This window comes from Nicotiana tabacum, chromosome 22 (genome assembly GCF_000715075.1).
Source record: "Nicotiana tabacum cultivar K326 chromosome 22, ASM71507v2, whole genome shotgun sequence".
Taxonomy (NCBI): domain Eukaryota; kingdom Viridiplantae; phylum Streptophyta; class Magnoliopsida; order Solanales; family Solanaceae; genus Nicotiana; species Nicotiana tabacum.
Window position 1 is genome coordinate 118,132,662 of NC_134101.1, and position 14,064 is coordinate 118,146,725.

Below are 14,064 nucleotides of genomic sequence, written 5' to 3' on the forward strand. Positions count from 1 at the left end.
TTATATTTTTATTAATTAAAACAAATAAACATGCACTCATAAAAATACAAATAATTATACAAAAATACCACAAAAATAACAAAAATTGCACACAAAGGAAAATTGTTTTATTTTGAATTTTTGGGAGTAATTCTTTCATAGGGCAAAAATCACGTGCTTACAGCCCCAAACTTTTGTATTTTATAAAAAAGTCCACTTTTTATTATTATGACCCAACCAATTCATATCTACCCACTTTTCCCTCATTAAACTCACACGGCTTGGCCCTTCTCTATAAACAGAAGAAAACCTTCTCCAAAGTTGTTGTGCCAATTTGTGGCAATCTACCACAAAGACAAAATTTGAAGGTAATTTGCTAAAATCTACTAATGTTTGTATGAATTTTCTTCAGATTTGTTTCGCTTGTTTTGTATGATTTTTCTTCAGAGTTGTTACGTATTTTTATAGTTTTTAAAGTTTATGGGTATAAGTCATATTTCATGTTTTTTTTCAAAAAAAAAGAAATGAAGTACGTTTTGAAAAATTATGTCCAAACAGACTTTCATCTTCAAACCAAATTTCACTCAAATTAGATTTTTTAGAACAAATTTGGGAATCTATGACCAAATGCTAGCTAAGTAGAAACTCAGAAGGACATAATGCCATTCCTGCATCACCATACTCGTCTTTTTAAATAATTGCGGTACCTGGATTAACTTGCGCTCACTTCGATTAATTTCATGAGGTACCTTGACTAGTTCTATGACTTGCTACTCCACCAGCATCAGGTAATATGTAACTCTATCTATCAAAGTTTGAATAAATAGAAAAAAAAATTAGTATTTTTATTTTCGTTAGGATTTGAACATAAGACATCATAGTTCTTAATGCATAAGTAATTTTTTCATTATCAGTTAATATAAGTATTTTTTCGGAGAAAAATAAAGTTAAAATAGACATTTAAAGGTCAATTGAGATAGGAGTGAGAAAATATATATTGTCAAAGTGAGGCATGATTTTCACCCTATTTTTTGGCATTCAATTTACACGATAATTTGATTAGTATCAATTTATCATACTTTTATATGGGATTGTGAATTTTTATTTGTATCGTCTGCGTTAACTTTTTTTAAGTGATGGCTAAATATTTGGACGAATATTATTTATTTAACAGAAAAGGGCCAGAAATATCCTTAAACTATCGGAAATAGATCACTTTTACTCTCCATTAGTTTTTGGTATCAAAAAAATCATTGTCGTTAGTTTTTTGGCTCACTCTTACCCCCCCCCCTCCCACATACTAACAGATGTCCAACTTGGACTGAAAATAATAAAAAAGGGTAAAAAAATACCTTTGAACTATCGATAATAGATCACTTTTATCCTCCATTAGTTTTTGATACCACAACAGCCAACAAATTACTTCGTCATCTTTCAAAATACTTACACACCTGTAAATTACTTTTACATTTTTCATCTTTGATTGTTAAACAGAAACCTACAACAAACCACTTTATAAATATATTGCAGAATTTAAAAACTAAAGTTGAACATCTAGAGTGACTTTTATTCAAATTTTGGATGAATTTTAAAAACAAAGTTATTTTCAATATTCAAACAAGATTCATGTATAAACCAGAATCAATTCTCAACTATTTTAATAACGATACAACTTGATGACTCCATCTCCCACCTCTTCTCTTCTTTCAGCCTTTCACGATGAAGAACATGTTGAAATGTCAAATATTTCAGCTTCCCACATCGGTGGGTTAGCAATAGTTGGGGGGATTTTCCCCCTATAAAAGAAGGCTTAATGTTTAGGATTTAAACACACCTCTCATTTGCCTTCTCATCTGTTTAAGGCATTTGTATCTTCTCTCTTTAGTATTATTTCACTTGTATTTTTGGAGTGGAATAAAATATTGGTTGTATCCGAGGAGTAGGCAAAATTAGCCGAACCTCGTAAATTCTGGTGTTCCCTTTATTGTTGCTTTACTGTCTTATTTATTATTTGGTGGCTGTCATAATTTTTGATATAGTAGTTGTGACTTATTCACACTATATACATTTGGCTTCCGCAACAATTGGTATCAGAGCCAAGGTGCTATCTAAGTATGCTCTGTAGTTGCAGCATAGTCTGATCTTCCACATCAGAAAAGATTTATCTTGGTAACTGAGTCAAGGTTCTGTCTGAGTATGCTCTGTGGTTGCAGCTTAGTCTGATCTTCTACATCAGAAAGGAATAATCTTGATTTGTGTCGTCAGCTATTAAATAATATTTGTGTCAAATATGGGAGACAATAAACAAGAAGAATCTACATCAAGTGTCAACAATACGTCATCATTGGCATCTTCGCTTATGACAAGAATTGTGTCAAATGCGAAATTTGCGGTAGAAATTTTTGACGGGTCCGGGCATTTTGGGATGTGGCAAGGCGAGGTTCTAGATGTCCTTTTTCAACAAGGGCTAGATCTGGCCATTGAAGAAAAGAAACCAGATGTTATTGGAGAAGAAGATTGGAAGATTCTCAACCGTGTTGCTTGCGGTACCATTCGATCCTACCTTGCTAGAGAGCAGAAATATCCTACACAAGAAGCAGAGGAGGAAACAAATGAAGATTACCCTCTGGAAGGAGAGCCAGTAGAGGAGATTCCAACTCAGGAACCTCAACAACAACTTGAATCAATAGCAACCAGCATGCCAAAAAGAACCATAACGAAACCTGTTCGTCTCATAGAGACGGTTGCTTGTGCAACCTCAATTGTAGCTGATGATGTTCCTACCACTTATAAAGACGATGTCCAAAGTTCAGAAGAAGATAAGTGGAGGATTGCCATGAATGATGAAATACAGTCCCTTCATCAGAATCATACATGGAGATTGGCCAATCTCCCGAAGGGAAAGAAAGCAATTGGGTGCAAATGGGTATTTGCAAAGAAGGAAGGATTTCCTAACCAAGTAGATGTTCACTATAAAGCAAGATTGGTGGCCAAAGGATATGCTCAAAAGGAGGGAATTGATTACAATGAAGTATTTCTCCAGTTGTAAAACATTCCTCCATTAGAATTATGTTGGCTTTGGTAGCACAATTGGATTTGGAACTAGTTCAGATGGATGTAAAAACTGCGTTTTTACATGGAAACTTGGAGGAGGAAATCTACATGACTCAGCCAGAAGGATTCAAAGTTGCTGGAAAAGAAAATATGGTGTGCAAACTTGAAAAATCGTTGTACGGATTGAAACAATCTTCTAGACAATGGTACAAGCGATTTGACGAGTTTATGTTGCGGCAAGGGTACAAGAGAAGCAAATACGATCATTGTGTGTATTTGCACAAGCTTAAAGATGGTTCCTTTGTATATCTTCTCCTATATGTTGATGATATGTTGATAGCTTCCAAGAATTCGGAAGAAATTGATAAGTTGAAGATTCAACTGAAGAAGGAGTTCGAGATGAAGGATCTGGGTGAGGCAAAGAAAATTCTTGACATGGAGATAATTAGAGATAGACGTTCAAAGAAACTCTGTTTATCTCAGAAAGAATATTTGAAGAGAGTACTACAACGTTTTGGCATAGATGACAAGACTAAGCCAGTTAGTACTCCACTTGCTCCCCATTTTAAGCTAAGTACTACTATGTCGCCAATGGATGAAGCTGAACGAGAGTATATGTCAAAGGTACCATACGCAAATGCTGTTGGTAGCTTGATGTATGCAATGGTTTGCACAAGGCCTGACATTTCACAAGCTGTTGGAGTTATTAGCAGATATATGCACAATCCAGGGAAGGAGCATTGGCAAGCTGTGAAGTGGATTCTACGGTATATTCATAATACTGTAGATGTCGGGTTAGTTTTTGAGCAGGAAGACAATCAGTTTGTAGTTGGATATTGTGACTCAGATTTTGCGGGTGATATGGACAAACGAAGATCAACTACTGGTTATGTGTTTACTTTTGCAAAGGCACCAGTTAGTTGGAAGTCTACTTTGCAGTCAACAGTTGCTTTGTCTACAACAGAGGCAGAGTACATGGCTATTACAGAGGCTGTGAAAGAGGCAATTTGGCTTCAAAGATTGCTAAAGGAGCTTGGTGTTGAACAAAAAGGTATCACAATTTTTTGTGATAGTCAAAGTGCTATTCAATTAGCGAAGAACCAAGTTTATCATGCAAGGACGAAGCACATTGATGTTCGATATCATTTCGTACGAGAAATCATAGAAGAAGGTGGAGTCACGGTGAAGAAAATTCATACTACGGAGAATCCTGCTGATATGCTGACAAAGGTGGTGACTGCGGTCAAGTTTCAACATTGTTTGGATTTGATCAACATTGTTAAACACTGAAGATTGAAGATGAAGACACAACCAAAATTTGTTATAGAGAGAAAATTAAAGACGTGGAATTTTTGCCAAGGTGGAGATTTGTTGAAATGTCAAATATTTCAGCTTCCCACATCGGTGGGTTAGCAATAGTTGGGGGGATTTCCCCCCTATAAAAGAAGGCTTAATGTTTAGGATTTAAACACATCTCTCATTTGCCTTCTCATCTGTTTAAGACATTTGTATCTTCTCTCTTTAGTATTATTTCACTTGTATTTTTGGAGTGGAATAAAATATTGGTTGTATCCGAGGAGTAGGCAAAACTAGCCGAACCTCGTAAATTCTGGTGTTCCCTTTATTGTTGCTTTACTGTCTTATTTATTATTTGGTGGCTGTCATAATTTTTGATATAGTAGTTGTGACTTATTCACACTATATACATTTGGCTTCCGCAACAGAACAACCATAACTACCACAACACTTGGTCATCTCCTTTTGCTCATCACTCTCTCCGTCCACTAACACATTTTTACCCCATAGGCTTTCTACTGCAAAATCTGATGGTGAAATTTAACATCTCAATCATCTGTGGTGGTAGCTATGGTTTTGAATATTAAAAATAACTTTTTTTTTAATTTCATCCAAAAGTTGAATAAAAGTCATTCTAGATGTTCATCTATAGTTTTAGGATTCTGCAATAAAATTTATAAAGCGATTTGTTGTAGGTTTTTGTTTAACAATCAAAGATGAAAAATGCAGAAGTAATTTGCAGGTATGTAAGTACTTTGAAAGATGATGAAGTAATTTTGCTGGCTATTGTGGTACCAAAAACTAATGAATGATAAAAGTGATCTATTATCAATAGTTCAAGAATATTTTTGGCCATTTTCCGTTTTTTTAGACCAAGTTGGAGGTCTATTAGTGTGAAGGATAAGAGTGAGCCAAAAAACTAACGGCAGGAACTTTTTTGATACAAAAATTAACGGAGGATGAAAGTGATCTATCTCCGATAGTTTAAAAGAAAAATCTCAAAGGAAAAAAGAGACCGGAGCTTTGGGCCGGTTCGGTCTCTCATCTTCCTTATCCTCGATCTGTTTTGAATAAGGGTTTTTCATCCCTGCAAAAAACCCAGTATTCGCTCCGGCGGTCCTCTTTCTGAACTCTTTATATAATACTCTCATTCCTAAACAAAGTTTTATTCAATCTAAAATCCCATTTCAAAATAACAGCCAAAAATGTCAATCCCCAAAGAGCTCTACCCTAGCCAAGATGACCTTCCGTACGAGGAAGAGCTCCTCCGCAACCCGTTCAGCTTGAAACTGTGGTGGCGTTATTTAGTGGCACGAGCAGATTCGCCATTCAAGAAAAGAGCAGTAATTTACGAACGAGCTCTAAAAGCTCTACCCGGAAGTTACAAATTATGGCACGCGTATCTCCGCGAACGCCTCGAATTAGTTCGGAATCTTCCAGTTACTCACTCGCAGTTTCAAACCCTAAACAACACTTTCGAGAGAGCTCTCGTTACGATGCACAAAATGCCGCGGATTTGGATCATGTACCTGGTAAGTTTAACTGAGCAAAAGCTCGTTACCCGAACCCGACGCACTTTTGATAGAGCATTGTGTGCGTTGCCTGTTACTCAGCATGATAGGATTTGGGAACCTTATTTAGTGTTTGTTAGTCAAAGGGGAATTCCTATTGAAACTTCACTTAGGGTTTATAGGAGGTACTTGAAGTATGACCCTTCACATATTGAGGATTTGCTCGAGTTTTTGTTGAATTCCGAGCTGTGGCAGGAGGCGGCCGAGAGGTTAGCTGGTGTATTGAATGATGATCAGTTTTATTCTATTAAAGGGAAGACTAAACATAGGCTCTGGTTGGAGTTGTGTGACTTGTTAACACAGCATGCTACTGAAATTTCGGGTTTGAATGTGGATGCGATTATTCGAGGAGGGATTAAGAAGTTTACGGATGAGGTTGGGAGGCTTTGGACATCATTGGCGGATTATTACATTAGGAGGAAGTTGGTTGAGAAGGCGAGGGATATTTTCGAAGAAGGGATGACCACTGTGGTCACTGTTAGGGATTTTAGTGTTATTTTTGATGCATACTCGCAGTTTGAGGAAAGTATGCTTGCCTTGAAAATGGAGGAGATGAGTGACAGCGAGGTGGAGGATGAAGAGACTAACAGTGAGGTTGGGGTGGAGGAAGATGTGGACGAGGAGGATGATCGGTTGAATGTGGCAAAATTGGAAAAGAAGCTTAGAGGGTTTTGGTTAAATGATGATAAGGATGTTGATTTGAGATTAGCGAGGCTAGAGCATCTTATGGATAGGAGGCCGGAACTCGCGAATAGTGTCCTTCTAAGGCAAAATCCACATAACGTGGAACAATGGCATAGAAGGGTAAAACTTTTTGAAGGGAATCCGACGAAGCAAATATTAACATACACTGAGGCAGTTAGAACTATTGACCCAATGAAGGCTGTGGGAAAGCCACATACTTTGTGGGTTGCATTTGCAAAACTTTATGAAAACCATAAGGATATTGCAAATGCAAGAGTCATCTTTGATAAGGCAGTTCAGGTGAACTACAAAACTGTGGATCATCTGGCTAGTGTTTGGTGTGAATGGGCAGAGATGGAACTACGGCACAGGAATTTCAAGGGTGCTCTGGAACTGATGAGACGTGCCACTGCTGAACCAACTGTTGAGGTCAAGCGGAGAGGTAACTCTGGCCTTCCTTCGTATCTGAGCTCCTTTTCTCTCATGCTTGTTTCTTTATTCTAGTCGCTTGTTGAAGTATTTAGCCCATCAAGCCTAAGTAATAGTTCAACATTAGATCTAACTGAGTCACGGAATGCAAATATAGTACTATATTGGTATTACCATTTATCAGTAACTAAATTTTGAAAATTTGTCATATAAAAAACCTGAAATGACAGTATACAACAGCAGAAACGGAGTTGAAATGCAGCTACAGGTTCAGTGGCAAACATGATACTCTGTTCTTAGTATTATTAATTCCTCTTTGTAGGTATAGCATTATATATAAATAAGAGAAGTGCCAGGGCCTGCTGGATAAAAATAAATTTGGGTCTCGTGTTACTTTTGAAGTAAAACAATCAACAGAAGTAACAATTAGTGAGAAAAAAGCTTGCAATTGGAAATATTTTAGACAGCCCATAGAGGATTCTAAGACAATTTCTCTTGAAACTGAAATATAGCAAAAAGTAAAAGTTGTCTCTACCTTTGGACCCTTCTGTCTATAGAACTCACCATATGCTTTTAATTGTCTTTTTGGAGTTCCATGATCAATCAATCTCAGTCTATAAAAATACAGTTGAAAACTTTTAATATAACATATAGTATATCATGACTGAGGAATCAAGATTTCTAATTTCATTCCAATCGATTAATGCTGTATGGATATTTGGGCTAACTCTTGGGTGCTCTCTTCATAAATTATATTAATATGCAGTTGCTGCTGATGGAAATGAACCAGTGCAGATGAAGCTACACAAATCTCTAAGGCTTTGGTTATTGTATGTGGATTTGGAGGAGAGTCTAGGAACCCTAGAGTCAACTCGTGCAGTATATGAGAGAATTTTGGATCTGAAAATTGCTACGCCCCAGATTATAATAAACTATGCAGTACTTCTGGAGGTATGCATTTTACTCGCAATGACTGCTGAGTTTTTTTCTCATCTTTACCTTTGTATCATCCTACTGTTTCACATGCTCTTAAAAGAATGGGGAGTTCTTTGCATTTTGCATCCCTAATGTATGAACCATTTCTTGGTTTGCACCTTTTCCTCTTTTTCTTTTTTATACGATCTACCCCCTAACCTATTGATTATTTTGCAAAGCGTTAGAAGAGATAATTCTGTGAGGGCAAAATAGGGATTAAATTACCCGAAGACAAAAAAGTGGAGTTGGAAAGGTGAAAATAGAAGGAAAAGGAATAAGGGGCAATAGTGGGAGAAAGATGGAAGGGAACATGAGCAAGCTACTAATCTCCAGATTACGATGACCTCTTTTTTTTTCTTTCATCAGATTAGAAGGATCTCCGATAGCATATCTGACAAGACACGTGAGGATACTAATTTGTCACTAAGAAGTGCTTGATAACTTGACATCTCTGTAAATAACTGGCCAAGAACATTCATTGTGTACGTAACTTAGAGCTTCCATGATTCAACAGCTATTTTAAATCTTCTCCCCTAGAGTACTGAATTTTCCATTCCATCACTTCTCCCCATTTTGAAGCTAAATAACATCTTTGAGTTTTATTAAAGAAATACTAACTATTTGATTTGTGGCTTGCTAGGCGAAATTTCTTTTTAATTCCCCCAAAAGGATATTGTAACAAATATCAGATAGTGTTTTCTGCACCAATCCAAGTAGTGGAGTGATGTCCTTATGCTGTACGATGGTATCGTAATGTCTCCTTAAAGCATGAAATCCTTGCACTCTTACTTTTATGACCTGGAAATCTTAACTGTTATTGATTTGCCATCTAGAAGGAGCCTTTTGCATAGTTAATGATCCCCCATTTTTTCATTTTCCCTCTCTTCACTCTGCTTTTTTGTTGATTACTTAATTACTATTTTATGATTTTATCCATCACAAAATGACTCTTTTATTATTTCACAGAGAAATTAAAATATTAAGATGTAAATCATAAAAAACAAGAGGATAAATTGAAGACTAAGGGAAAAAAGATGCATACATTAGAGGTGCAAAATGCAAAGAACTCTAGAAAAGAATATAAGATTTCTTTGTTCCCTGGCGCAATTGGATTTAACCTAATGTCTCGTATTCATTTGTATAGGATCATAAGTACTTTGAGGATGCATTCAAGGTTTATGAGAGGGGTGTGAAGATCTTCAAGTACCCACATGTAAAGGATATATGGGTTACCTATCTTTCCAAATTTGTGAAGAGATATGGGAAGTCAAAGCTGGAACGAGCTAGAGAGTTATTTGAGCATGCCGTGGAAGAGGTATGTATATGACAGTACCATTTGTGTTTAGTCAACAAATAAAACTTTGATTTGCTATGATATAATTCTGAACTGTAAAATCGAATCCTACTATAATCCAGAAAGGTAAGTTTATTAATGGTCGTTATTAGAGTTCAAGGATTCGTTTTTTTAATTGATATGGTTCTCATCTTATGTATAAAAATCTCCTGAGTTTTTCCTTGTTTTTTCTCCATCTCCCTTCATGAATTTGTAGAGATGTTACCAATCTCTCTGATAGTGGAACATTCGCTTCTCATTAACAGTATCATATGATTATGCATGTAGAATATCCATAAGGGCAGCAGTCACTCTTTTGAATATTCTGTAGAACTCCTTGGACTTGCATACCTCTTGTACAGCAGGAACATCCACTTCTTTTTGGGGTCCAATTTAGTGTCAATCAATCAACTAACATTGTAAATGAAAGAAGAATAATTGGCGAATCTTTTTTTAAAAACAGATTTTAACTGATGGGAGAAATCATTGGCTACCTATATTGTTGTGTGTGCCATCTGTTTCTGTAAAAGAAAGTGTCAGGACATCCATCTCCCATCAGCCACTGTTTATCATTATTCTTCAACTACTTTCTAAATTATCTCTTTGGCCTTCCTCGTCCTCTACTTTTAATATCTTAGTATTTCTACCTGGATAAGGGCGTCACTTATGTGTAGACCACTCATTGAATCATTTTATGCAGTCTGCTGTGCTTCTTGATTTTCCTTCTTAGGTTTAGTTTGACATCTTTCCCTGTCTACCTGTGTGCATCTTATATTTATTTTTGTTGCACAGTAAATATACACACAGCTTCACCTATGTTCCGGTAGTTTGTCGATATCACAGAAACCTGTTGTTTTGGTCTAGAATACCTATATGTGGCCATCTCTTGGATAATAATTGCACCTCCAAATTATGGGAGAAATTTTGCTTACTGCTGTTTGTAGAGGCTCTTATTTAATTCTAACTACCTCTTCTCTCCATACTCCATAGTTGCATCTCAAAGCATGCTCCATAATTTATATTTGACTAGGTATGTTTTGATACTCACCTCATACTGTCTCTGTTTCAATTCCTACCAGACTCCTGCTGATGCTGTGAAGCCATTGTATCTTCAATATGCTAAATTAGAGGAAGACCATGGTCTTGCCAAGCGGGCTATGAGAGTGTATGATCAAGCTACAAAAGCTGTTCCAGCAAATGAGAAATTGAGCATGTACGAGATTTACATAGCCCGGGCAGCTGAGATATTTGGTGTTCCAAGAACAAGGGAGATATATGAACAAGCAATTGAGTCTGGGCTTCCAGACAAGGATGTGAAAGTTATGTGCTTAAAGTATGCTGAACTGGAGAAGAGCCTAGGAGAGATCGACCGTGCCCGTGCACTATACAAACACTCATCACAATTCGCAGACCCTAGATCAGACCCTGATTTCTGGAATAAGTGGCATGAGTTTGAGGTGCAGCATGGAAACGAGGATACCTTCCGCGAGATGCTCCGTGTGAAGAGGAGTGTATCTGCAAGCTACAGCCAGGTAAAAAACATGTTCAATTAATCATTAAGTTAGTTACCTATGATGTACTTAAGATGAGTAAATAGGGAGCACAATAGCATTCTCACAAAGAATTGGGACCAAAGAGTACCTGTGGCATAACCTCACCCCCCCGCACCCACAATTAGGTCTTCCTGTTCTTGGAGGTGGGCCCGTTTCCTGTCTTCCAGGACGCTAATGCGGTCCCGGATCCGCTGCATGGCTGCAGCCACAAGTGCAGGATTGATGGGAGGTCACAAAAAAAGAGTATCCGCGGCATTAAAGAAGGTGAATAAGGGAAATTGTTTTTGCACTTAATGGCTTCTATTTGGGGGGGGGGGGGTTGGGGGGCTGGGATAAGAAGGATTGATCTGGTCAGATGAATGGAGATTAATGTTACTACCAACTTAATCAAAATAAAACAATTACTTTGCAACGTGTATAATCCAACATGGCGTATAATTAACTTTGGAAGATGACAGCTAAATTTTGCAACTGGGAAACTGATTGTACCAGAACTACTTATGTTATATGCCAGGAAACTTCTTGAAAATAGGAAAGAGCATAATGTAGTTCTTAGCTACTTGGCAACTTAGCTGAGAACTACTATATTAAACTTTTTGGTATATAAACTCTCACGGACTTGGTAATGTTATATATATCAAATCAGTCAACTACACCTTAAAATCAAAGAAGTGGAGTTAGTTATGTGGATCCTCTATGTTATATTCCAGTCCTTGCATTCCAATACTGAAAATTTACTTGTCTTTTAAGGGTGAATTTAGGTTCTCTAAATCTCACACTTTTCCCTTCAGTGGTATAAAAGTCTTTAACCAAACTAAAGGACTTCTGACAAATCTAATGGAAGTAACAGATATCTCAACCGGTTGGTATTACCCATATTGATCATTTGTTACCAGTGTTTTTTTTATCGAAGTCTGCATTTCTGAGAGATTTTAGGTCTTTTGGGACTTCTTTTTTATTTTTTTATTTTAGGTTTACCTCTTTCCCCTTTAGCACTTCAGATCATCACATGTGACACTAATGGATCTGTGAATTTGGATATCTACGTAAAACATGGCCGAACCATCTTAGGCAACCAACCTTTCTTTTTATCATCTCTGTCACATGTTTGTGTTCCTAGATTAGTTTGATCATTTCTAGTTATTTTCATGTATGATCAGATATTCATCTTAACAATTGTATTTAGGAAACACCGATACCTATATATCGGCTTTTGAGAGCCAATGTTCATTCCTTATTGCTCCTCCATTTGAATTATCCTAATTTAGTTCTGTATGTTCTATCTTTATCTACCATTGTATTTCTGGGAAGATTGCTTAGATATTTGAATTATCCAACCTATCAAAAAGAATACATTTGAGTTCGTAGTAGTTATTATAACTTGTAGTTCCTCTACTCGTCTTACTTCAACTAACCCTTACTCTCTAGAATACTAGCTTTCTCAGTTTCTCTGTAGTTCTAGTTTTTGGCTGACATTCTTGCTAGTTTTGTCAATAACACAAACTCATATGCAAATAGCACGCATCATTTTTTGTGGGTATAATTATAGTATGCATCATGGAGTTTTAATATGATATGGGTTTAAGGCAGATCCCTTGAGTGAAACCACAATCATAGGGAATACTTTCTGTTGCTTCCTGCTTGTTGCACATTTGTGACCTTTTCGTCATGCATATAGTTTTTAAGTATTGTTGTATACGAAGCTCATGGACCTGGTATAATATTCTTTTTAAGAGTTTGATGTGATTATGTTTTCTCGTTTCTGCATTTCTTGTATTCTGTTGATGGACCATACTGAAATGCTTTTTATACCTGCAGACACATTTTATCCTACCTGAGTATCTCATGCAAAAGGATCAGATGCAGACCCTTGAGGAAGCAAAGGATGTGTTGAAAAAAGCTGGTGTTGCTGATGATGAGATGGCAGCTCTTGAGAGGCAGTTAGTGCCCCCAGAAGATGAAACAAAGGGCAAAGAACAGAGTCGGGTAGTTGGATTTGTAAGTGCAGGAGTAGTTGAATCAAATGGACAGAAAGTGACAACAAACAATGAGGATATTGAGCTACCTGAGGAAAGTGACTCTGAAGAGGAAGAGAAGGTTGAGATTGCGCAGAAGGATGTCCCTGCTGCAGTTTTTGGAGGTTTAATCCGTAAGAGGGAAGAAGGTGACGAAGCAGAGGACGACTCTGCTGCCAAGAACAAAGATAATGATGGTCATCTTGGTGCTCTAGAAAGAATAAAACGAAGGAGACAAGGCTCTTAGAGGTTGTTTGTATTCTTCTACTGCACTAGTTGGACTCGAAAATTTTGACCTTATTTTAAACTTACTAGGTGCATTCGTAATCCTGTAAATTAATGTTAGTTTGTTGTAACTTGAGTTTGCCCATGGAGGTTGTGAAAATCACTTGTTATTCAATACACACTTCTGTTTATCCTGTATCCCTAAAAACGGGATGGCAGTTATAGTGTTACACTGCAAGAATTCATCATTTAATGCGTCGCGTAGACTTGTGTTTTCCTATTATGTTTTATGTTAGTTCCTTCTTTAGCAACCTCAAGTGCAGTTAATGCAATCATACATTCTGAGTTCAACTATAGATATCTGCGCTGTTATAATGGATAGTGAACTTGAATGAGAAGTCGCTGAAAGGAGCACGATCTGGCTTGTTTTCTTTGGTGATAGATGATTTGCTTCCACTTTTTCTGATGTTCTTACCGCACTCTGCCGTTCCAGGATAGGGGTAGAGATAAGGCTGCATACATCCTACCCTCTCCGCATCCCATCACATCCCATCACTAAGTTTGTGAATTAGCAGGTGTGGGTTTGGGTTGCTCATCGTATCATCCATTCCACTGTTTGCCATCACTAAGTTTGTGAATTAGCAGGTGTGGGTTTGGGTTGCTCATCGTATCATCCATTCCACTGTTTGCCATTCGGGATTCCTGTGACTTCAAATTTGTTTTTTTGGGGTCATGCAGCACTTGCGGCAAAAACTAACTCACATGAAAATTGTATCATTTCACAATCAAGTTTCCAATTTTCGTTCCTCATTCCTTTCGTTTCGTGGCAATCTTTTTATTTTCTTCTATTCAAATTTGACATAATCTTGTCAAACCTGTTGACAATCTTTTTTGTACTTTTCATAAATAGATATCTGTCACTTTAAATATCTTCACCTTTTATTCTTTAC

General features: G+C 37.0%; 1 protein-coding gene across 1 annotated transcript; it reads left to right on the forward strand.

Annotated features, from left to right (window-relative positions):
- Window positions 1-5,250: 5,250 nt before the first annotated feature.
- LOC107819808 (uncharacterized) lies at window positions 5,251-13,367 on the forward strand. The gene is made up of 5 exons (XM_016645961.2): window positions 5,251-7,026; window positions 7,780-7,964; window positions 9,133-9,303; window positions 10,401-10,853; window positions 12,693-13,367. Exons 1-5 carry the CDS (start codon window positions 5,535-5,537, stop codon window positions 13,134-13,136), a joined length of 2,745 nt encoding a protein of 914 aa, XP_016501447.1. The 5' UTR covers window positions 5,251-5,534; the 3' UTR covers window positions 13,137-13,367.
- Window positions 13,368-14,064: the final 697 nt, after the last annotated feature.

What these genes read in the sequence shown, in the direction of transcription:
- LOC107819808 (XM_016645961.2), top strand. Translation starts at nt 5,535, where the DNA reads ATGTCAATCCCCAAAGAGCTCTACCCTAGCCAAGATGACCTTCCGTAC. An exon ending in TGTTGAGGTCAAGCGGAGAG is followed by an intron (nt 7,027 to 7,779) that starts GTAACTCTGGCC and finishes ATTAATATGCAG; the next exon opens with TTGCTGCTGATGGAAATGAA. An exon ending in ACTATGCAGTACTTCTGGAG is followed by an intron (nt 7,965 to 9,132) that starts GTATGCATTTTA and finishes TCATTTGTATAG; the next exon opens with GATCATAAGTACTTTGAGGA.